Source organism: Hippoglossus hippoglossus, chromosome 9, assembly GCF_009819705.1.
Source record: "Hippoglossus hippoglossus isolate fHipHip1 chromosome 9, fHipHip1.pri, whole genome shotgun sequence".
Classification (NCBI taxonomy): Eukaryota; Metazoa; Chordata; class Actinopteri; order Pleuronectiformes; family Pleuronectidae; genus Hippoglossus; species Hippoglossus hippoglossus.
The window spans coordinates 28,805,117-28,829,899 of record NC_047159.1 but is presented as its reverse complement, the minus strand read 5'-3'; the positions used below and the strand labels follow the sequence as shown (position 1 = coordinate 28,829,899).

The 24,783-nt window shown below is 41.1% G+C and overlaps 1 protein-coding gene across 3 annotated transcripts in view; it reads right to left on the bottom strand.

The window, feature by feature from the left end:
- Positions 1-18,389, bottom strand: part of ptar1 (protein prenyltransferase alpha subunit repeat containing 1) — a 72,100-nt gene extending 53,711 nt beyond the window's left edge. For 2 of the 3 annotated variants that reach the window (XR_004614949.1, XM_034595801.1), the window contains exons 1-4: positions 18,231-18,389; positions 16,889-17,058; positions 15,594-15,660; positions 14,627-14,656 (exon numbers count right to left, since the gene is read on the bottom strand). Coding sequence is in view for 1 of the 3 variants with exons in the window: in XM_034595801.1 (XP_034451692.1) it covers positions 14,627-14,656; positions 15,594-15,660; positions 16,889-17,058; positions 18,231-18,316 (353 nt within the window). In the remaining 2 variants the exon portion in view is untranslated. The remainder of the gene's footprint in view (positions 1-14,626; positions 14,657-15,593; positions 15,661-16,888; positions 17,059-18,230) is intronic. The other variant, XR_004614950.1, reaches the window with a different exon arrangement.
- Between the last annotated feature and the right edge of the window lie 6,394 nt (positions 18,390-24,783).

Below are 24,783 nucleotides of genomic sequence, written 5' to 3'. Positions count from 1 at the left end.
CTTTCTCTCTCTAAGCCGTACCCAAGGTCAGGTTATAGATAAAGGGCCAACCAACAGTGCATTGTAGTGTCTACGTTGAGGGACTTTCATATCTAACTCAGATGCGCCAGACCGAGAAGCACCAACTTCAACTCTCACCGACTTCAACTCTTTTGCGTATTTCACCAGTGGCAAGACGTAAGGACAATGCTATTTAGAAATGCATACTTTAAGCTTAACTATCCAATAGGATGCGAACAACTACATGTAACAGAGAGTGACAGCAATTCTAGCCATTCATGGATGTGCTGTTGGAATGGGTCACGCAAGTAGAGGGAGATATATGGGGATGCTGTGGAAGACATATGGGGTGACTTGTGGGTGACAATTGCTTATTTTACTCTGTAAGCATTTGTATATTGTTTGACCTTCTGGTCTCCTTGATGCATCAAGTCTACATTAAAACCTTCTGCATAAGACATCAGTTGCTGCCTGAGTTCTCCTTTCACCAGCTTCCAGGAAACTTCCATAACAAATAGTGACCACTCATTTTAATTAACCCACAAAAAACTGCAGGCATTTTGAATTCTGGGACAGCTGTGATATAGTATTCCCGAAATGGACTTAAAGGGGACATATTATGAAAATTCCACTTTTTTAGTGCTTCTACACGTTAATTTGGGTATCTGGCATGTCTACCAACCCAAAAACTCTGGAAAAAAAACACTCGCGCGTTTTGTTATGGTTCCTCCAAGTCAGAAACGTCATGCTTGAGTGACTGGAATGAGCTTCCTATGTACTGTGTCGTCACAATACAGTGGGAGTCTCCCTACATGGCCTTGGCCCACCCCCCACCTCATCCCCCCCGCCCCCCCACACTCGTTACGCCGGGTTTACACTGGACGCAGAAGCGCCGCGCCACGCCGCACAGCGCCATTTTCAAGCGCGCAGCCGCCTGGCTGTTCACACGGGACGCGCATTTCTCCGCGCTGGTCAGCCCGCGATTCTGCTTTCTCCGCTTGTTGTTGTACCCGTTGAATGTAGGGGTTGGCTGATTAGCTATTTGTGTTAACAAGCAATTGAACAGGTGTGCCTAATAAAGTGGCCAGTGAGTGTATATAGCATATATAAAAGGAGTTTGTGCCCACCCATATAAATGCAGGTTTTCGAAAATGGACAGAACATGGACTCACTAATCTACACCAGCTCCACAAGGAGGGCTGCCTAAAATCATTTGAACAGTGACGAGAATAATTTATACCTTCAAACCATGAGTTTTACAGATATCTACAATTGAGAAACATTTTGACAAAGCATAAAGAATGGGATAAAGTATTGGTTGTGCCCAGACCAATTGAAGAGTCCTTGATAAATGTACAAACAGGGAACGGGGTTAAGAAAGTTAAGTCATTTTTACCAAATATTTTTAGGCATGAATCTGAATAATACACAACAGATAAAAGAAAGATGGGAAACTGACATGTATAGCAAGTTAAGAGACAAATGACAGAATTTTGGTTTACACAGTCTTTAACAGCAACTATTAAATGTATCATAATTAAATGGTAAAAACCAGATCCCCTAACATACAGTGAATGGATTGAAAAGGTATTGGGAAATGTATCTGATGGAGAAAATAACGTATTCCCTGAGACTCAAATAAAGATATATTTATTGAAAGGTGGAGTCCTGCTATGGCTATGCTGACATAGTAAATAATAATAATAGTAACTTTATTATCTAAACAAGGTTACAAAGTGCTTCACAAAAATGGGGGGTTTGAGAGACCAGAACATCATATTTGAACTCTGTAAGACTGGTTGTTGTAATGAAAATAATTATGATAGTCTTCAATTGTACCTTGGCGTCATCAAGTGTTTCAGCCTTTTAATCTCAATGACGTTAAAAGTTGAACCTGAGGGTATGCTGAGACTAAAGGTAAATCTGACTGGCTACTGATTTGTATGGCAGTGGTATGAAAGCCATGTGGCCCGCTCAGTAGATCAGACGGCATTAACTCTATGCCTTTTTTAAAACTAAACTAAATATCTACTCTCATAGGCAGCAGAGTCAAAAGCTGTCATATTTAAGAAACTACATAAAATGTGGTTTCAATAAAAGTAAGATGAAAGTAATTAAGGAGTTAAAACAATACAGTAGTACCAGAATTTGTAATTCTGGTACTACTGTATTGTATTACAATTATATTTGTACTTTTGTTTGCACTAACTATAACAATTAATGCTTGAAGCTAAACTGAAGACTATTTGAATTTCATTGTAGAAAATACAGCAGGTAAAAATGTGTGAGAATAATGTTGCTGAAAGGGAAATACAAATTAAATTAAAATAAATAAATTGTACGAAAATATATTTCTTTACAAATATTTGGTTGACATTTTTAGGTGGTGATGTTAAAATTACAGATTAAAATGTATTTAAATAGTTTGAAAAGTAATTTAATATTCTTCAGGACTTAAAAGTATGAATTATATATATATTATCTATAAAACTTTTTAATCTAGACATATTGTGGTTTTTAAATTTTCCCTTTCTTCTGTGGGTTGTATGGGTTTATTGTGTATGTAAAAGGTGTGCATAGTTTAAAATGCCAAGTAAGCAGCAGAGAGAACTCCTCTCTCCCACAGAAAACCCTGCTCCTGAAATGCCTTGTCAATGCTTTTGTCAATATGTCAACATCACTTTGACTATCATCAGCATAATGCACACCAGGCGGCTAAACTGGCATGCTCTACTCTGGTTTAACTTCTTATTTTATGCTTTCAGCAGACATTTCAATCCAGGGTACAACTCAACATAAACTTTATGGTGCACCCACTGTCTAGCATGTGATCCCATTGTCAATTCATGTCTTGCAGAAGTCTATCCTGATATCACCTTATCATGTGACCTTTTGCTCTACTCTGGTTTAACTGTGTTTGTCCATTGTTTGAACTCAGCTGACTGACAACACCCTAACCACACATGATACTATTTCCTCTCCAACACATTTAGGATGCAGCCTATCAGTCACACCTTATCAGACAATAAGTTCCAGACACAGATCAATACAGTCACACACCCCCCTCTGCGTGTTTTGGGGTCAGGAGGTAACCCACACAGAGACACTTAACTATGAGCACAGACACTTCACATTTCATCTCACTTGCAACCTCCACCTTGCCTGTGTGATCCTTTCTGCAGAGCTTTTTACAAATAAATTTACAAAGACAACTTGTCTCAGAACCTCGTTTGTTGACAAATTTCCGCCACACTCCTTTGGGGGTTGGTAGTGTCTTCCTCAAGCTCGGGTCCTCTACCACAGTGATTCTCAACTGGTGGGTCGCGACCCAAAAGTGGGTAGCGAACCCGTTTCCAGTGGGTCGCGGACAAATTTCAAAAAATTAAAAATAAAATAAAAAAATGTTAAGAAGAAAATCCTGTTCTTTTATTTTGAAGGGGATTTTTGATGCAGCTGAGTGCCGTCTAGTCACACTCCGGTGAAACAGTATTTGGCGTTAATGCCTTGTAATGCTAATAGACACCCGCCATTTCACAGCATAGAAGAACCCCCGCAAAGTTTCTTTTCATATGCTAATTGAGCATGGCGAAACGCAAGTAGGACACCGACTACATGAGATATGGATTTTCTTACATTGAGGACAAAAGAGGGAAAAAACCTCAGTGTGTTTTGTGCAGCGAGGTTCTGGCACAAGAAAGCATGAAGCCGTCAAAACTGAAGCGGCATTTGGAAACAAAACACCCTTCTCTCAAAGATAAACCTGTTGAGTACTTTCGAAGACGACTTCAGGACCTGAGGACATCACAAAAGTGTCTTACTTCTTCGTGCTCGAAGCAAGAACAGGCACTCCGCGCATCTTACCAGGTGGCACATCGTATTGCTAAGTTAAAGAAGCCCCACACCATTGCAGAGGACCTTATCTTACCTGCAGCCATGGACATGGTGAGAGAGGTGTTGGATCAATCCGCAGCGGATAAACTGAAAACTATACCTCTGTCAAATGACACTATAAGCAGGCGAATTGAAGACATGTCGGATGACATCAAACTACAGACCACAGCTCGAATTAAGGCAAGTGGTCATTTTGCATTACAAATGGACGAATCTACAGACATAACAAGCAAAGCAGTTTTACTCGTTTAAGTGAAACGTGTGGAACGGGGACTTACAGGAACAATTTCTCTGCACAAGAGAGCTCCCTACTACGACTGCAGAGGACATTTTCAGCTCCGTGGACTTGTATTTGAGTTCAGTGGGACTAAGCTGGGACATGTGCGTCGGTATCACAACTGATGGCGCTGCCTGCATGACAGGAAAAAACTCGGGGGTTGTGAGGAGAATACTTGAGAAAGCGCAGAATGCAACTTGGAACCATTGTTTTTTGCATCGAGAGGCCCTGGCAGCAAAGGATATGGTAGCAGTGCTTCATGGAACATTAAAAAATGTCGTCCAAGTGGTAAACTACATTAAACGAAGTGCAAAGAAGACCCGATGTTTTGAAAAACTGTGCCAAGATCTTGGTAGTGAGCATGTACAGGTATTTTATCATGCCGAGGTACGCTGGCTTTCGAGGGGAAAGGTACTGTCCCGTTTTTAGGAACTATGAGCTGAAATCGCAGCCTTTCTTGCCCAGAACAATTCGCCTCTTGCAGACCTGTTTAGCAACAGTGTGTGGCTCGCACACGTTGGTTACCTCGCTGATGTGTTTGAACAATTAAACACATTAAATGTGTCTATGCAGGGGAGGGGGAACAACATTTTTGAACAATATGACAAAATCGATGCTTTCAAAAAAAAGATCTCCGTGTGGGCAAGTCATGTTTCTAAAAAACGACTCGACATGTTCCCCAATGCCTGTCATGAGGGACAGCAACTGGACACGGCAGGAAAAAATGTAATGGAGAAAACAATCACGACACATCTGAATAAACTTCTGGAGCGGTTTAATGACTACTTTCCCGAGAAACAGAGGGATGACGACTGGATACGCGACCCCTTTGGAATCAACATAGAAAGTGTCACGTTGCCAAGCAACGAAGAGAGTCAGCTGGTGGAGCTGTCATGTGACCGCACACTGAAAAAGAAATTCACAGAGGTAAGCCTCTCCCAGTTCTGGTGCACTAATGGGATGAGCGAGTATCCTTCCCTTGCCACTCGAGCAGTAAAAATCCTCCTACCATTCAGCATTACCTATCTCTGTGAGTGTGGCTTCTCAGCTGTGGATCAGCTGAAGACAAAACACAGAAATAGACGGGACATTGAGCATGACCTCAGAGTTGCCTTGTCTACTATAACTCCAGACTTTGAGACTCTTGTCAGGAGCAAAAAACATCCCCAGTTCTCCCATTAATTCCTCCAAACTCAGATCTATGTCAGTGTTACACCTAAGGTTGAAGTGAATGCTGCTTAATTTTCTTCAAAGCACAATGTTTTTCAGTATTTACCTACTGAAAAGGTAATCAGAAGAAAAGTTAATTTTGTATACTTGAATCTTTTTGAATTGCACTTATTACCTTGTTTCCTTAAGACGGACTTTTGGGTTTCTAATTAAAATGCAGCTAATTGAGTATAAAAGGGAATATTTCTCCTCTTTTGGCCAGTTTATGATGCCAGCTGGGTATCTGATGACTGGTAGTGTGTACATGTTGATGACTCGGATCTTGTTCTTGCCATTCAGTTGACTTTTTAGGACTTGCCAAACCCTCTGGAAGTATTTAGCTGTGGTTGACTTCCTTGCAGCCTCCTCACGATTGCCATTTGCCTGTGGGATCCCCAGATATTTGTAGCTGTCCTGAACATCTCCTATTCTGCCCTCTGGTAGGTCCGCCCTTCTGATCGTACTATGCGCTGACATACTACGGTAAGTGAATTGCATCATTTCCTGTTTTCCTGCCGCTGGTGGTGGTCACTCTCTCTAAACTAGCTCCTCTGCTAAAACCGATATTTCTGTAGTTAGCCACCCCCCGCTAGCCGCCGCGGAGCCAACTAGCTTAGCCTCCGCTAGCAGTCCCTCGACTTGTCCCGAGCACCGGGAGCCCAGGGCAGCTGGGTGACTGTCCAGAGGGGGCATAGTGCTATCTTAAAGCCCACAATTAAAGACCCACCAGTTCAAGTTTCAAACAGATTCTCTCCACTCAACGACGCACCTGTTGGGAAGCAAACTCTGGTCATTGGCGACTCGGTTCTGAGAAACGTGAGGTTAGCAACACCAGCGGCCATAGTCAATTGCATAACAGGGGCCAGAGCCGGTGACATCGAATCAAAACTGAAGCTGCTTGCTAAAGCTAAACGTAAATACAGTAAGATCGTAATTCACGTCGGCAGCAACGACTCCCGGCTTCGTATGTCGGAGGTCACTAAAGTTAATGTTGAGTCGGTGTGTGCTTTTTTAAAAACAATGTCAGACACTGTAATTTTCTCTGGACCTCTTCCTAATACCACAGGTGATGACATGTTTAGCCGCATGTTGTCTATTAACCGCTGGCTGTCGAGGTGGTGTCCTGTAAACGGTGTGGGCTTTGTAGACAATTGGCAAACTTTTTGGAGGAAACCTGGTCTTGTTAGGAGAGACGGCGTTCATCCCTCTTGGGATGGAGCAGCTCTCTTATCTAGGAATATTACTCAGTTTATAAACCCCAAATAACAACCCAGAGTTGGGAGCAGGACGCAGAGCTACACACTTCTCTGCGCTCCCTCTGGATCATTCACACAACCACAACCCCATAGAGACTGTGTCTGACCCCATCCCATTAAATTATTTAAATCAAATATTAACAGAGGAAGAATTCTACGTTCCCCGAGAATTTGGCCGAGGAGGTGGAGTTGCTGCTATTTTTAACGTCTATCAATTAATCCTAAACCTAAACTAAGCTACAACTCATTTGAAAGTCTTGTTCTTACTCTTCCACACCCATTCAAGAAATACCAACAGCCAATCATATTTGCTGTAGTTTACCGTGCTCCTGGGGCTTATTCTGATTTTTTTTACGGAATTCCCTGAGTTTTTAAATCAAACCTAGTCCCAAAAACAGATAGTTATTATTTTCGGTGACTTTAATATTCATGTTGACAATAATAATGATAGCCTTAGCGTAGCATTTATTTCAGTACTAGACTCAATTGGTTTCAGTCAGTGTGTACACCAACCTACTCATTGTTGTAACCACACACTTGACCTTGTACGATCATACGGTGTCAAAATTGAACATCTAATGGTTCTTCCACGTAATCCGATTCTATCAGACCATAATTTAATAACCTTCGATTTCTCATTAACAGAATATATGCCATCAATAAAAAACTCCTTTTCTAGATGTCTACCTGATAGTGCTGTAGCTAAATTTAAGGAAATAATTCCAATTTCATTTAACCCTATATTATCCGTCGCTATAACCAACAAATTCTTTAAAAACCCTAGATCCACTGAGATTGACCATCTTGTCGATAGCTCTGTAAAGCCATTACGATTAACATTAGACTCAATAGCGCCTCTAAAAAAGAAACGTGTAAAACATAGTAAATTAGCTCCCTGGTATAATCCCAACACACATGAATTAAAACAAGCGTCAAGAAAACTAGAAAGGAAGTGTCGCTCCTACAACCGTGTTGAAAATCACCTAGCCTGGAAAAATTGTGTTAAAGCATATAAGAAGGCCCTCCACAAAGCAAGAGCTGCCTACTACTCCACATTAATAGAAGAAAATAAAAACATGATGGTGGATCGTGTATCAGAGATCGTGATCGTAATGGCAGATCCTGTATGGGGGATTCTGTATCGTGCTGGCTGATCGTGATAATAATGGCGGATCCTGTATCTATATCTATACATCTATAGATATCTCTATAGATATAGATATCTATAGATATCTATATCTCAGGATCTTTGCTGCTTCTAGCCCTATCTTCTGTGCTGGTGATGGCAACACGGTCCTCATGATGTGCTGGGCCCCTGTCACCTGGCTCTCTCCCTGGATCTGACCCTTCCATTATCTTAATGAACCTGAACAGTCTGTCTCCTAGAATAGAAATAAGGTGTTTTCCATACTCATAACTACACAGTACAACACAACAAGACTAATGTCTTTACTTTTTACAAGTGTAAATATGAGAGGGCTTTACATCATAACTCAAACTAACAAACTTACCTGAGTCTATGCCTCTGTCTGACTGTCCCTGCCTAGCTCACCTGAGTTGCCTTTACCTGATGACACATTTGTGAAACATTTCCATCAGCACTACATTACTGAGTAGGTCCACAACATTAAGGAGCCTATAGACATAAGAATGTTTGTTGTATTTCGTCTTTTTGTCAATGATCAAGAAAATGCACCATGGCAGCCATTTTACATGAAAAATAATGCACTTAGAACCTAACTGTTTTGAGTAATTTAATCTTAAATATTTCTGAAGTATTACTACAAGATCACATATTTTTGTATGAGCCTTCATTTTTAATGTAACCAAGCATTCTGTAGCATGAATACACATCTGACATTAATAAAAAAGCAAACGTCTTGAAAATTGTATGAGAATATACAGAGTTATGAACATTTTAATTGAGAGAGAGCGAGAGCGTGTGTGTTTAAGAGAGACACGGGAAGGGGAACGATGAGCAGTCGAATAAACCATTGGAGGTAAGGAGAGGGGGGGATGCAATCTCCTTTGCCCCTGACTGGAGATAAAGGATCTGGATCACAGCCAGTAATTCACATCCTTGAGTATTCTTTATTAGCTGTGGATTTGTTACGTTTGAAACAAACAAGGTGGCTAGTACAGAGTTATTGGTTGTAGCTAGCTTGCTAACGTTATTGTGAAGTGTGTTTTCTCACTTCAAACAACTGTAGGCCCACTTTACTCTACAACTGTGTTTTTAAAAAAAGGAGAGGTTGTATTCTTTTGTGTGAAGGGATGTTTTCTCTTTTAGTTATACATTTTATCAGTGGTTACAATTAACAGTATTTTTCAACGCTTACCTTCTACAATACTATCCCAACTTGTTATAGCATTCACTTTTTTTCCCTGAAAGATGGTGACTTGGGACAAAATGGAGATACAGGAGAGTCTGGATCACAACCTGTGAGTATGCTTTATTAGCTGTGGATTTGTTATGTTTGAAACAAACAAGGTGGTTAGTATAGAGTGCAGAATTGTTGGTTGTAGCTTGCTTGCTAACATTACTGTTAAGTGTGTTTACTCAATTCAAACAGCTGTTGAGCCACTTTATCCTAAAATTGTGTAGAAATATGGTAAACGATCTCAAAATATTGAGTACTGATATAAAAAAAAAAACAGGTGTGGCTGAGGGTAAGAGCGGTCGTCCTCCAACCAGAAGTTCAGCGATTCGATCCCAATCTTCCCCAACTTAGCATGCCAAAGTGTCCTTGGGAAAGATGCCCCCCTCATAGAAAAAAAAAAATGCCCATAAATGCACTGTATGAATGTGTGTGAGAATGGGTGAATGGCAAAACTGTACTGTTAAGCACTTTGAGTGGTCATCAAGACTAGAAAAGCACTATATAAATACAGACCATTTAAAGTGTGCAGGTGGATTTATGACAGTAAAATATGTACATTTACCTTTGCACTGTGATTAGCCCCCAGCTAATTCAGCTAAAGTAATTAGCTAACTTTATAAGTGTGTTTGTTAACTTCAATCAGCTGTAGGGCTACTCTACAATGAAACTGTGTAAAAATATTACGATCAACCTCAAAATATTGAGCACTGGTAAAGAGTGGAGGTGGATTTATGATTGTAAAGTAGATTACATACAGTATACATTTGCATTTCAAGTAAGCCTCTGCTAGCTACTGCCTGGTTGAACTTCCTGTACATCGTTAGAACAGGTGGAAGCTCAGTTAACCAGACTTGTGCGAAGGACGCCGGTTAAACAAGGCCAGCTGTATACCTGGATACACAAGACTGATAAGCAATGTTAGCCAGGTTAACTGGACTGGGTTTTTGTAAAATCAATATATTCTGTGGATGTGTGTGTACATGTGGATATTGTTTATGTAAAATTGTGGAGGAGATGGCAGGGCGCAGTTAGGCTCCATTCGGTTGGCAGTGCGCTGTGTGAATGATTACAGACAGAGCCAGTAAAAACTGTTAAAAATAACCTTCTTACGGTTCAATAATGTATGAAAAGACCAAAAAGGAGCACGGTAAACAGACTTAGTGGCGCTGTGCATGGCCCCAAAGAACCCACATACCGTAAGCTGTTTGTTTTACTTTTACGTACAACATGAAAACAATTTCAAATAAATAATTTTGATCAACATTTAAAGTAAAGAGTAAACAACAAAGGTGAATCCAGGAAAACAAAAGAAATTAATAGTCTGACTGGTATATTTTACAGATTACGTGGGTGACTTGATGAACTAGTGTTTGAGGACCAAGTGCCATGTGTATAGCAGTTGAAAAAAATCCCCATCCCCAGTGAACAAATACAAAATGAATTAATGAAAAGTAAACAAAGGTGGATTTAGGAAAACACAACAATTTGAGTTTTTGAATGAAATATTTTACAGATTAGGTGGGTGAACTGTTGAGGCTGGTGTTTGACAAGGTGTTTGACGATAACGCTCCATTTGTAGAGGGGTGAAAAAAAATCTCCATCCCCGTGGATCTGGTATTCTAATGTGACAGACCCTCAAAGGAGGAAGTGGTTGCTCGCCACAAGTTGTGCTTCAGTCAAGAGTCACTCGGAAGCTAACATACTGGCCAGCCAGATAAAGGAACTTCTGGCTAATCCAGAGGACAACACATGACAGGATGACAACCCTTTTGTGACAAAGCTGCAGTAGGCAAGGTGTCAGAGGCGCCTGAGGGAGGACAATGAGACATTATTAGAGTTGCAAATAAAACTTGCCTTCTAATATATTTTTGTATATAAGTCTGTATTATCTTACATTTGCAAACAAAACAAAAAAAATCTAATTTCTTCATAAATTCTACTCATCCTGAAATCATTGCTGTTTCTGATTTATGCAGTTGTATCTCATCACATATGTAAATATTAAGATAAGACTGTATTGATCCCAGGTCTGGGAAATTAACTCGTTACATTAGCAGGTAGTGACACTGAGGGAGACAAGAGAATAAAAAAGACAATTGAATAAAATACAGAGAATATGTACATAATAAACCTTTCACTGCGTAAATATTGTTTGCAGAGAAATGTACTTGAATAAAGTGCAGAGGCATGAGATGATTGCACAAGGATGTATACAGTATTTATGCATTAGTATCAGGCTATATTGAAATAAACGTATACATAATAAGCACATATTCGGGCTATGTGCACATATGCGGGCTAACCCTAACCCATAAGCAGTATGGTATGAATTAATATGAGTAGGGCTGCACGATATAGGAAAACATGCAATATCATTGTTGGATATTGAGATCGAGCGAGAGCGAGAGCTCATAGTGATGAATTTGACCCAGGACAAACGTGATCACTAAGTTTCCAAAGTAGAATATAGTCGGGAGGAGACGGGATGACATTTGACGGAGCCGCCTTGCAATTCTCTTTTCTCTCTCTATTCTCTTCTTCCTTATCTTTCCTATTTCTTTGCAACAGATATTTTCCACCTCTGTGCGTACCCTAACCATTTTTGCAGTTTCCACGAGTGTACCTAGACACTGTAATATGCAGTTCAGTCAGACAGCGGACATGTCATGCAAAGAATCTAAACAGTAACAATGTAACTTACCACTCTGAAATGTCCTGCTCCATTCTTGGTTGAAAATGTGAACTAACAGCTTCTCTCTGTTGGACTCAGTTTCAAACTGGTAACGTTTAAAATTTGCCATTGTTTATCAATGTGTGTATTTAGCTTTAGTGGCTCAGCAGGTCAGATCACACCGGCCTGTACCCGGTTTTTGCTCAGGCTCAATGGGCGTGACACTTTCAAATCGTGCTGGAAGCATTTGACCAATCAGAAGAGACAAGACCTGCTAGTTAATCAGAGCACACTGGGTTATCTAGCGAGGGGGGATAGGAGCTAAAACAGAGCATAACAGAGTCAGAGCGACTACAGCTGCAGCAGCAATGGAAAGAATAAAAGGCTAAAGCTTTTTCTGAACTTTGGAGCCTGTAAACTTTCAAGTAGTGCCCTAAATTTAAATGATGAACCCCAAAAACAAGCATAATATGTCTCCTTTAAAAATACCTTTTTAGAGGATTTATTTGTTATTGATCCAAGTGCTACTGTAAAAATAATTGTGGGTATTATTTCATGTTGTATTTATAAATGGCTCCATAGAAGAGGATTAGCATACGTGAGCATATACTTTTCATGACCGGTCCAATGGAAATCCTCCATCTTGCTCCCACTATGCCTTAACCCCGACACTGTCCTGTGCATGAACACAAATAGCTTGGTTGCTGATTGGCAAAAACGAATTAAACAATTACTGTGCTTGCTTTACATTTGATCCATACGGTATATGAATAAATTTTTCAGAAATGCTTCTTAAAATACCTCACATTTACCAACTTAAATCATTTAGGTCATCTAGTTTATCTGTTCACTAACATCTGGCATCATTTCAGACCCTACTGTTCTTTTTTTTTTGTTCATTGTGTTCCTGCCTTTGCCAGTCACCTGACCTTTCACCCGCCTGCAGACATGATCCTCATGTATATGATTTAGACCTGCACAGTAGCCCTTCTGTTTTGACAGAATGTGAATACAAATACAATTTAAACTATGCTATGTTCTTTAGCTTTTCCCTGCCACACTTACTCATTTACCTGTAAAAGCTGGTGGTGTTGAGTGGCTCTATACACATTGTATACCACCATTTCCCAAAGACTTCCATCAATGGCAGTAACAGAGATGCAGGTGCACACACATGAAGGTCACTATTACATGCAATACACAGACTAATGAGTAAAAGATAAGTTACTGCGTGTGAGAAAGCCCTGCATTGCATTACACAACGGGCGCTGGTGCTTTGGTGAGCTCGTGCTATGAAGAGCTCTAGTCCTCAATGGAAATTGCCTTTTTTAGGTTTTGAGCAACAAAAGTCACTTTCTGAGTTGTGTATAAAATATTTCTTGATTTTCAGTTATTAAAGCAGGTGGCACTGGAATTCGATAGTTGTTGTGAGGCCACTTCCTTCATTGTTTCTTATACTTTTTTGTAGTTTTTAGTTACGTTGAATCCCTCGATGCCTCGCGCTTTTTACGTCCCTCACTGCAACTCCAGTTTCCGGGCAAGAAAAACGGGCACAAAAACAGAAAAGGCTTACCACTGCACCACAACTGATATGCACAAACATCTCAAAAGAAACATGAACATCCTGAGGCTGTCCGACCTAAAAAAAAACAGTGAGACGGCAGCATACGTATTCCTAACTGTTCAGTGTCAGTGCCTGGGTATCAACATTGGGTCCTTATCTGTTGTGCTACAGACGACAACTCAACAATTTCGTGTCGCCGCCGCCTTTCGACGAAATTGTAGTCCATTGTTTCACGGTTAGTGTGATCACTGATATAGTGATCAACCATTTATATGGATCAAAAAGCTTGGGATAGAAATGTATTTGGGTCTTTTCATACATGTTTGGACCGTAAAAGAAAGTTATATTTATATAGTTTTTACCGGTTCTGTCAGTAATTTATTGCTCCTCTCTGTGTCTCTATAATTTGGCGCTGCGCACTGCCAACCGAATTGAGCCAAAGCAAGTCTGCCCACCATCTTCTCCGGCTCTGCATACATTGATTACATTTACAATGTCTGCTGTTTTTTTTTTTTTAACCCAGAGTTTACATGTGTTCGATGACACTGTTTATGTGTGTGAGTGCGTGTGTTTGTCCATGCCAGTACGAGAAAGAAAGAGAGCTAGCGGAGTCAAGACGAGCTGAGTTATGAATGAATGCAGGCAGCTACTTCTTCAAATGTAAATAACTATTAAAAAAAACATAAATATTGCTCCTGTGGAGTCATCCAAGTGTCCGTGAGACCTAACATTTAAATTCGACTCCAAACAGCATCATTTACACAATTTTTTAAAACCTAAATTTATCCTCCCAGGCCAGAGCAGCTTGTGCGGTGTGTACGATTACTTACCTAATTGAAAAAAGTAATCGCTAAATAAAATTAGTTAGTTCCAGCCCTAAACACGTTTTTAATAATTGTAGTACAACAGAGAATTGTTTGCTCAGCAGTGCAAGTCATTATCCACTTGAGTTTCCATAACTGCTGAAACAGAAGCTGCAAATCGTTTATCAATTTAAGCATGTGTAGGTGGCTCAGAGAGCACCTCCACCAGAGGATTAATCAGCGCAGCTGAGGGCTGTTAGCTGATTGATCCTCAGGTTCAAAAGGCAGCAGCAGCACTGCCAGAGGAGAGGTAAGGTAGAAGACATACAAGACATACACGGAGGAGTGGAGAGCACGCAGACAGAGACAGAGCTAAGCTGAGTAGAGAGACCTGAAAAGGTTATGTGATGGACACTTTAAGTTGAGTGTTGAGTTTATGTTTGCCGATGCTGGAAAGCAAATCGTTTGGCTCTGGCTGTGTTTGCGAGACCCCGGTAGGATCGACATGTGCCACAGTAGTATAAACTGATAAATCCTTATTTCATATTTTGTTGTATAGCTTCAGGTAACTTACCTAAAGTTAAGTTTGCTGGGACAACTGCCACTATCACCAAGCAACAAGACCACAATGCCAGCTGATTAGCAACACAGAAAAGTATTTAGCATAGCTTCTTAGAATGATGCCTGAGCTAGCGAGCCAGTGTCAAGCTCAATGGGTCAGTGTCAATGGGCAAATTCGGCCAACATCTTTGCCCATTTTTTTTTATTAACTGGGAATTATGATGGGTCAGGCACTGGCAAGATGGCGATGGCTAATGTCACAGAAGCTACGTCCATCTTTATGTACAGTCTCCACTAAAATCCCTAATAAATGTCTTTAATCACACTATTCACACATATTCCTGTCTATTTAACTGTCCCAGCTCAGTAGCACCTAGTCTGTGTGCAATGACAAATTAAATGATCAGCATCTCTGGAAACTAAAGGGACTGGCAAGGTTTTTTATCATTGCCTTGAAATGCTCCACAACCATGATCTTCCCCACATTGCTTCTGCCACAGACAATGATGAGGATGTCCAGGTGATTATTCCTTCAAGGGCTGGTGGTAGAAGGGGGCAAACTGCACCATGTGTGTGAATGGGTGAATGTTAATAACTGTACTGGTAATAAACTGTACTATAAAGTGCTTTGATTGGTCATCAAGACTAAAAAAGCGCAATATAAATACAGACCATTTTAACATCCTCTACTGGCAGGAGACACCCCTTTTGCTGTGCAAATTGCCATTAAAAGCATATAGTTCTCAGCAGACAGGCACACCAACCCATGCTGTGTATTGAGTGTGCAGGCAGCATACTGTGTGCATTTCAACAGGCCATTCAGACTGTAGCCTTTGACCACAGCATGGCCACTGTGGTATGTTGGGCTGAGATTAGTATGAGTATTTTGTCTTTTTTTGTTTCATTGTTCACTCTCAAGTGTAGATAATGAACAACTGACATCTCTGTACTTGTGTTGTAGCTGGCTAGTGTATCTGTACCTGACATTCCATGCAGTGGTGAAATCCGGGTTAAGCAGCAACAATGTGCAGGTGATATCCACTAAAGCTAAGGGGCACACAAACATGAACAGTTAGATTCTCTCATCTTCAACATTGAGGCTGGGGATCTCTCAACAAAAAACAGTTTATGCATTTTATTTAATAAACTAAATGAACACAAAAACAAAACTGGGTTTTATCTAGGCAGGTGAAAGACTTCCTGAGAGTCTGAGCCTGTAAATAAAATACAAATTAAGATTTAAAGAAACCATATACAGCTGGGAACTGTGAGAAAAGAATTTCATTGTAAAAGCTATTCGACTTATAAAACACAAGAACAACTTTCTACAAAAAATTAGAGATGAGAACTTGCAAGCAGGTATGTAGCTGCCATGTCCTATCCCTGCTTCAATGTAGCCCAGGGCTCCAGAGTGTGACCATTTTATACCAAAAAATTAGTGCGACAAAAAATTGTTGCGCCTAACATTTAGCTGGTCTGTCTCTGTACTTTAGCGAGTCGTGTCGCTTCCTCATCCCATCCCCTCTGCAGAGTTTACACTCACACACACAGGCCCCGCACACACAGACAGTGAAGCAGAGATGAGAGAGTAGAAGCGGTGAACGAGGCGGTAAATGTCAAACAGTGGCGACAAAAAGTGTGAATACAGGGTTTCTGTGACGGACCGCTAAACGATTAGCGCCACTGCTTCAGGATCACAGCAGAAGCAATGGTTGGTTTGTACTGTGTCAGTCTCCTGTCTGGGTGTCCTCATTCCACACTCCTGCTGACCTGCGCTCACTTTACACAATAACAAAAAACACCAACACAGTAATTTGGATCTGAAGTGTACTTACGCTTACTTTGTTTGTTTAATTCGCTCCAGAGTTTATGATACAGTTTTTTACACATTGAAAATGTGACGAGCTAGCACGCACGCATATTATTAATTCTCATTCAAATGGCAGACTGAATACTCTTTTGAATTAATTAATTGCTATTTGAAAGGGTGAAATCGTATAATAGGGCTATTATTGCAGTGCCAAAAGGCACACTGAAATCTTTTGGGTGAACCTAAATCATGTGCTGGTGCACCTAAATGAAAAAGTTAGACGCACCAGTGCAACCAATGTAAAAAAGTTAGTCTGGAGCCCTGTAGCCTACATTAAAGTAGAAAATAAAAGTACACTTTGTACAGTATTTGACAAAGACATACATTTCATTACAAATACACCATCTCTGAATGAAAAAAGACTAATCAAATTTGCTGAGGTAGATTTAGATTGACTTCAGTTACCTCCCCTGTCCAGCCAGTGTTTGCGCTGGCGGTAGAGCAGCAGCTTGTTGTGGACATAGGGCAGCAAAAACTTAATACACCAGCTCTCAACACCCAGCTTGTTCTCCACCAACACAATGGGACTGCGGTTGTAGCGGGCCTCTGGACATGGGATCACACCAATCTCATCACTGAGGGAGAGGACAGAGACAAAGGGCTGGGAACAGTTTTTGCCATTTTGATCAGAAGCTGAGACACAACCAGTCAGTCCAGGTTGGTCATATTGAATGCTTTTCTTTGTTCAATTGTTTTGTTATAGACTATGACATATTGTTCTGAAGGTCCTTTCACATTGTGCAATTAAAAGGTTCATGTCATGATGTCATACTGTGAAAGGTGGGTCTAATAAATTCTTGGTCAAAAAGGAATCTGTGTTGGACCGAATGATATTCATTTTTAAGGCATCAAGAGGTTGTGATGGATGTATGGTGAATGTTAACATATGATATTAAAAATAAGCAAGCTGAAACATGCAGTTAAAAACAAATTGCCCCTCTGGGATAATAAAGATATCCTTCCTTCCTATGTCTGCAGCAAAGGTGGAGCATTAACAGCTTTGATCATAGCACTGAGAGCTTTCTTTCTCTACAGAATAACACGGTGCTTGTCATAGACGTACACCTCTATACAAACTGGTAACTCTAAGTTTCTTCAGATTGTGTCATTTCTCAACCTGCAGTTGTATGCTGAATTGGTTGGTTTGAGGACATAAGTTGCTTTTCAAGGCATTTCAACTTTTGTTAGAATGTTTCTAGCCATGAGCTCAGTAGCCTCACAAATTATATTTGTGCTTCTTCTGATGTTTGCATTTAATCAGACGAAACGCTGATAAGTATTTTGCTAAGCCTGACAGCCTGACGTCGATGTACTTGTACGAAAGAGAAGCCTTACAATAGCAGATACTAAGGTTTCAAATAAAAATATAAAAAGCTAAATAATTACTTAATTACTGAATCTCACAGTTAATGGCAGTGATCGACCCTTGTGGGAAGCGGCACAGTTTTGACAGCCACCTTACCACGTAAAGAGGTTACAAAGCTCACTACAAAATGAACGCTATGCATGCTGTTACATATCAAACAGTTTAATATGGGGTGTTTCTACGAAACTCTTCTAGACATTTATTAGAATAAACGAATAGCTCAAATAGCTGACTAAACTGTGAACTTTCTCTTGACCGCTCTGATTCCAGGTAATAGTCCAAGCCCACAGTTGAATAGCTGGATCGTGCTGTTGTTTGCCTTAATGTCCACAGGATGTGACAGCCAGTCCGTCTGCTTCCTTCACAGTCAACTATACTTACATGTTGGGATTTCTCTTGAAGGCATTGGTGATGTCTTTGACAACTCTCTGCACCAAGACGTGCACCTCCTCCTCCGACTCCGCCATTTTTCAGTGACGTCAAACGTTTTTTTTTCCGGGTAAAACCAAAACATAGTACGGAAACCCCACAAGGCCAATGGCAAAAAGTGCGTTCGACTTTATGCGGCGCTGCGCAGCGCTGATTTAACGTAATGCATGCTGGTTGGAGTTTTTGTCCGACTTCGACAAGTGCAGCAAAACGTCAACAGGTGACTTTGAGATCTCTAAGCTGCATATTAAACTGTCAAGTTTTCATAAGCAGCTGTTGTACCACTGGTAAATTATATTTACCCATAATCTCACCTTGGCGCATGGCGCCACCGTGTGGAACATTAGAACTATTACAAGAGTGGTTTGAAAAAACGTATACAGTTCAATTAATTTATTTAAAAGTATGACAATGAATGCGCTCAGAGAAGTCAGCCGCATTTGTTAAGCCATTCCACTTTCTCGAGCACACATGATACAAAATATCCTCACTTATGCAAATGTGTCAACTAAACTCCCTGAACTAAAGATTGGTGAAAGAAAGAAAATGTAACAACAAAGTTATAGGAAATGCCTTGAACAGCTATTTTCTGATTTTAATACATCATTCAAAATAATATGCGACAATGGAACAACGGATGGAAAACCTTTAATTATATTAAATGAGCTATTCCACCCAAAATGAAAGAAATGCAGTTTAAAATAATAAACAATGGTTATCCAGCTGCAGAAATCCTTTGGAAAAGGTTACATTTTGATATTTAATCATTTATTTATTGTCCACTAATAGTGCAGTCCATCTGAAAGCTTAAAAAGCCGTAGGTTTTGGGGACGTGTCTGTTTGATTGACACACAGACTCTCTGATGATTGACAGGCAGACATTTGTGACTAGAGAGAGAGAAAACTGAGCTTTATTTACATCGTTTTCACTCAGTTCTCTGACATTGACTCTTATCCTGTCGTTATAAGTCGCTGGAGAAGGTTTTTACACCTTTACATTTAGTTTGTTTTTATTAGTTTTAAGTTCACCGGGTTTAAGGCTTCCGTTTCAGTAACAACAGACACAGAGGAGCTGATATCCGATTTGTTCAGTGAGTAAACTCTGAGCCCCTACTCCACACTATCCAGTCAAAAAAATGCTGCACATGTGGAAGAGCCAATTGGCATTAGAGCAAAGATTGTGAGAGGTTGGATCCGGAAAAGATGATACATATAGATTTTAATCATGTTCTCTATGAAACATGTAGACTCTCATCTGAGTGAATTCACTGTCTTTGACAACTTCTCACAACTGACATTTCTAATGCCACTCACTGGAGTAATTTTCTCTCTGTCAAACTGTACATCTCGCTATTTTCATCAGACACTAAGTGTTTCCTCAGTGATGTCCTGAAGTCCCAGTGGGATTAACCACGGCAAGAGCCTCCGCCCAGTGAAGAAGACCATTGCTTTCGTCAGGTTTGTGGAGAAGCCGACATCAGTTGCCAGGACCACCTCCTCGGGCCTGCTAGCAACCGCACAAAACTGGGAGCTGATAGTTGGCCTGGGGAAGCAACTGAAGTTCCCAGAAGCTTTTGCCACAACAGTGTTAAGGCCAGACATCACAAGCAATTTAGACAGAAGAAGGGTATTTCAGGGAAGTATAACCTTTCCATTTCGCCAAAATTTCCTCCAACTTGGTTCCATGGAGCTTTATGGAGTAGGTGATTCGTTCCATTAGATAAATGTCATAGATCATATCATACCAATCCCCTACTAATGGGGAATGTGGCGTTAACCATTTCTTTGTGATTGCTTTTCTTGCAGCTACACTCAGGATTCCAAGTATCCTTTTTTTTTTCAGAGTTGATTGCAGAGATCCAAAGAGGAGTTCTTCCCATTTTAAATAATCTCATAATTCTGAGTGAATCTTATGCCAGAAAGAATTCAGACAGGCCCAGAACAAATGGTAGTGAGGGTCCTGAGTGGTGAGACTTCTGGGCAGGTGTAATAAAATAGCTGCTCTGAGTTTTCCATCCAAAGGCCCTCCATGAAGTTAAGCATGATATCCTCCATTGCAGTTCACAATAATTTTCCCAGACTTCTCCCGGAATGCAGTTGTTAGCTTTCGCTTCCCATTTTTGTTGAATGTAGATGGTGCAAGTTGTTTTAATGTCCTGGAGTCCTGAGTCTAGAGATTACTTTAAGCCCAGAATCTGCCCTATATGCATTTATAAATATTCTTAATAGGCTGTTTTTCAAACACCTTTTTATTCTGTGTAATTAAATTATTGATATAGTGGTGGACATGAAGAAGTCTTAAAAAAGAAAAATTGCTATTATTTAGCTTGTACTCCTTTGTCATTTAATTATAAAAACTACAGTATGCGGAGAGTCCCTGGTTAGCCCATCTTTTATAGGTTACATCCATCTTGCCACATTTTACAGATAAATTGATCCACTTAATCCACTTGGCTGAATTAAAACCATCCAGGAAACCCCCCTGATGCCCGTATGTGACGATCCTGTCATATTTCTCATACCGTTCCAGGATCTCATTAAATTGTTACTACTGAGCTCTGCCTCGATCTTATCCTTACACCTCAGGTTAGCCTTTTTTATTTCAGCTCTCCCGGACTTCTTTAGTTCTCTCTCTCTTTAATGGTGGCCCTTCCTTGAAAGCCTTTTTCCAGTTGCTTATCAAACTCTTGATGTCATGGGAGATCCATTTTTTGGTATTAGGAAAAATCTTTACTATCTTGGTAGAAATCATTGAGCATCTGCTAAAGGAAATATAGCTACACACAATGTCTGTGAGTTGGTAAATATCAGAGGAATCAATACAAGAGAACTGTCCTCAGTCCAGACCTTGACCTCCTTGTTATAGTTTTCTCTCTCCTCAACTTGGGCGGCTGTGGCTGAGGGGTAGAGTGGTCGTCCTCCAACCAGAAGGTCGGCAGTGACAAGTATTTGGGGGGATTCCGTCGGGAGATAAATCGGCCTTACAGATACATACATTACTGCAGCATCTGCGGTTGATGCACAAGCATACCCCCCCTCCAAGGCTTTTCTGTGTCACCTCACTGTTCCGATCCAGCCGAAGAGGAGCCCCGAAGCTGCTGATGTCAAGAGTCGAGTCCAGATCCAGGTCAGTAAGCCAGGTTTCATTTCACTGTAGGGCGGCTGTGGCTGAGGTGTAGAGCGGTCATCCTCCAACTTGAAGGTCGGCAGTTCGATCCCCAGTATTCCCCATCTGCATGCCGAAGTGTCCTTGAGCAAGATGCTGAACCCCGAATTGCCCCTCATAGAACAAAAAAGTGCTGCTAATAGATGCACTGTATGAATGTGTGTGTGTGAATGGTTGAATGTAAAAAACTGTACTGTAAAGAGCTTTGAGTGGTCATCAAGATTAGAAAAGCGCTATATAAATACAAAACCATTTACGACATGTAAATCGTTGTTTATTCAGACTCTGAAGAGGTCCATGAGGTGAGGCTCCAAAAGACTCTGGACACGCTGGAGAAAGCTGGTTTGAAGCTAAACCACGACAAATATCTCCTGCGTCAGCAACAACTTAACTACCTTGGACACTGCATCGATGAAGATGGCATTCGTCCAGATGAGGCCAAGGTGAAGGCCGTCACTCAGCTTGAGCCACCAAACAATGTCACTGACCTGAGAAGGATCCTGGGTTATGATACACTACCTAGGCAGGTACCTCCCAAACCTGTCCGAGGTCACCAAACACCTCAACAACCGACTCAAAAATGGCGTGACATGGGCATGGAGCGCAGTGCAGGAGGAGGCCTTTAAGAAGATAAAACAACTCATCACAGAGTCACCTGTACTAGCATACTATGATGTGAGTAAGCCTACCATTATCAGTGCTGATGCTAGTAGCTATGGTCTAAGTGGAGTCCTGCTACAGAAACATGATTAACAGTTGAAACCAGTAGCATTTTGTTCCAGAACACTCACTGATGCCGAGCAGCGCTATGCGCAAATTGAGAAGGAGTGTCTCGCTGCACTGGTGGCCTGTGAGAAGTTTTCCAGATACCTCTATGGACTAGACTCCTTTACTCTACAGAGTGATCACAACCCACTGATTCCCTTGATAAACTGTTAAGACCTTGATAACCTTATAACCCTACAGCTGTGTTTGTGCCGGGGAAACAACTTATCATTGCAGTTACACTTTCTAGACATCCCCAGGTCACTGCCACACAGGAAATCGCCGAGCTGATTTCCCCCACCAAGCTCGACATCATCAAACAGCAGACCCTACAGGATGCAGAACTGAAGATCGTTCAATACTACGCGACCTCGGGATGGCCCAAATATGCTGTTAAGGTGCCTGACAAGGTAAAAGCCTATTACACTTCCAGACACCACCTCACAGTTTCAGACGGACTGGTGTTGTATGATGATAGAATAGTATTGCCACAGAAGACGAGGTCTGAGATATTACAGCTCATACCTGATGGGCATCAAGGCATAGTGAAGTGCAGAGAGCGGGCTAGGTGAAGTGTGTTTGCCTGGAATGAGCAAACACATTCAGGAAGTTGTCAGTACATGTAAAGACTGTCAGGAGTCCAAACGACACAGAGAAGAGAACTCCTGATCACTACCCCACTACTGAGTCGCCCATGGGAAAGAGTAGCAGCTGATTTATGCGAGCTGAACAAACAGAACTACTTTGTAGTTGTAGACTATTTTTCACGATATATAGAAATAGCCTACCTCAAGGACATGTCAAGTGACACCACGAGAGCTAAACTAAAGAACATCTTTGCTAGATGCGGGGGTGCCCAAATGAACTTGTTACGGACAATGGCCCCCAATTTTCAGGCAGAGCTTTGTAGTGGAAAATTCAACTGACCAGTGTCTAAGGTATTGGAAATCCCCCTGACCAGGTGTCTCACTGCTGTGATACTGTCTACCTGACAGGATGGAACCCTTATTTGGTGGTGTCTCACTGCTATGACCTTGATCAACAGGGTGTATGCCCTTATTTGGTGATGTTTTCTTCCAACTGCTACAGCGGACGGACAGACACAGATGATCTCATGTCCTTCATGTCTTTTTTCATATTATGTTTTATGAAACGCCTGTTTGTATAAGTTCTGGCTTTTGTGAACTTGCGGCCAGTTCCATTTTGAGCACCCGTGCTTGTTGTGTAAACTCTGCAGAGCTTACTGTTATAAAGACTCAAAGGCAACTCCAGTCTGAGAATTTCATTATTTCAAATCTCACGATGAATTTCCATCACAAACTTGGCGTCACGAACAGGATCCCTTGAAAGATCGTCTGGACCCGAGAAGTCTTCGGTGGCTGATCACCCAGGAGAGAAAATCTTCTGCCTCTACTTCCAACAGTTAAGAGAAGAGAGGGCCGAAATAACTTGGGTTCCGGACCTTCTTCACAGGGATCCAAAGACCTCTCTTTGGTCATCTTATATCTGGTGAGATGTTGAAATTCAGATTTTCATGACTGTTTAGATGATTTCTCAAATACAAAATCAAACATAAGAAATAATACATTTAAAGGGTTTTATTTGGAACGGGTGTATTAGTCATTCTCTCTGGATTATTGTGGATTAATGATGTTAATCTGACTCGTCCTTGTGGCAATCATCCTTGTTGAAGGCTTTTTTCCTGTTTTGCCGGAGAAAGAAACAAGGATTCGTGGAGACGTCCACGTCTTAAATTGAGTGTTCAAGGGAAATTGTAGATGTGCACGATTTCATACACTTAATTGATAAGGATGGGTAACAAGGGAAGTCAGGGACTTCAGAACCCAGAAAGTCCAAATGGTGGGCTTTATGGTTGCAAGAGTGAGGACGGGAAAGTGTGACATTTTTCTTCCAATATGGTCCAGAGACTTTGCTTTTTCTCATAACGGGTTATTCATTGTCGAAAAAATTAAACTTTTAAGAGAGAAACTCCTCGAGAAAGAGGAAGAATTAAAAAGCAACAAAAACAAAACAAAAAAAAAAAAGAGAAAAACTAAATAAATAAATCAAGGTGGCAATGTGGAAAGACAGAAGATAATAAGAAAGTGTCTTGAAATGTGGGAAAAAGAGGCAGAGTGTAGGGACAGAAAACAAACATTTAAACAGATGGCTAAGGTTGATAAGAAGGAAACTGAGAAAGTTGAAAAGAAATCATATAGATCTCTGTATTCTCCATTACAGGGTGTGGCAGTCCTCCCCTCAATGCCTGCCTTCCTCCTCACCTACGACAAAACCCTCCTCCATGATGATGTGCAGAGACCAGACTCCACCAATCAACGATCAGGCCCATCTCAGACTCCACCCACCACTCTCCCAGTCTATGGAGACGGGACAGCGGGAGGACTGAATGATGACGCCACCTCTTCCTCATCTTTAGGCCCCACTGACTTTGCAAAGATATGTCCGCACTGTGGGGGAGACCTCCGTCTGACTTCACCAGACTGGGATGATGCGGTTAATGCAGCATACGTCAACGCTCTCAACACACTCCTCAACACCCTGAGGACCGCCTTC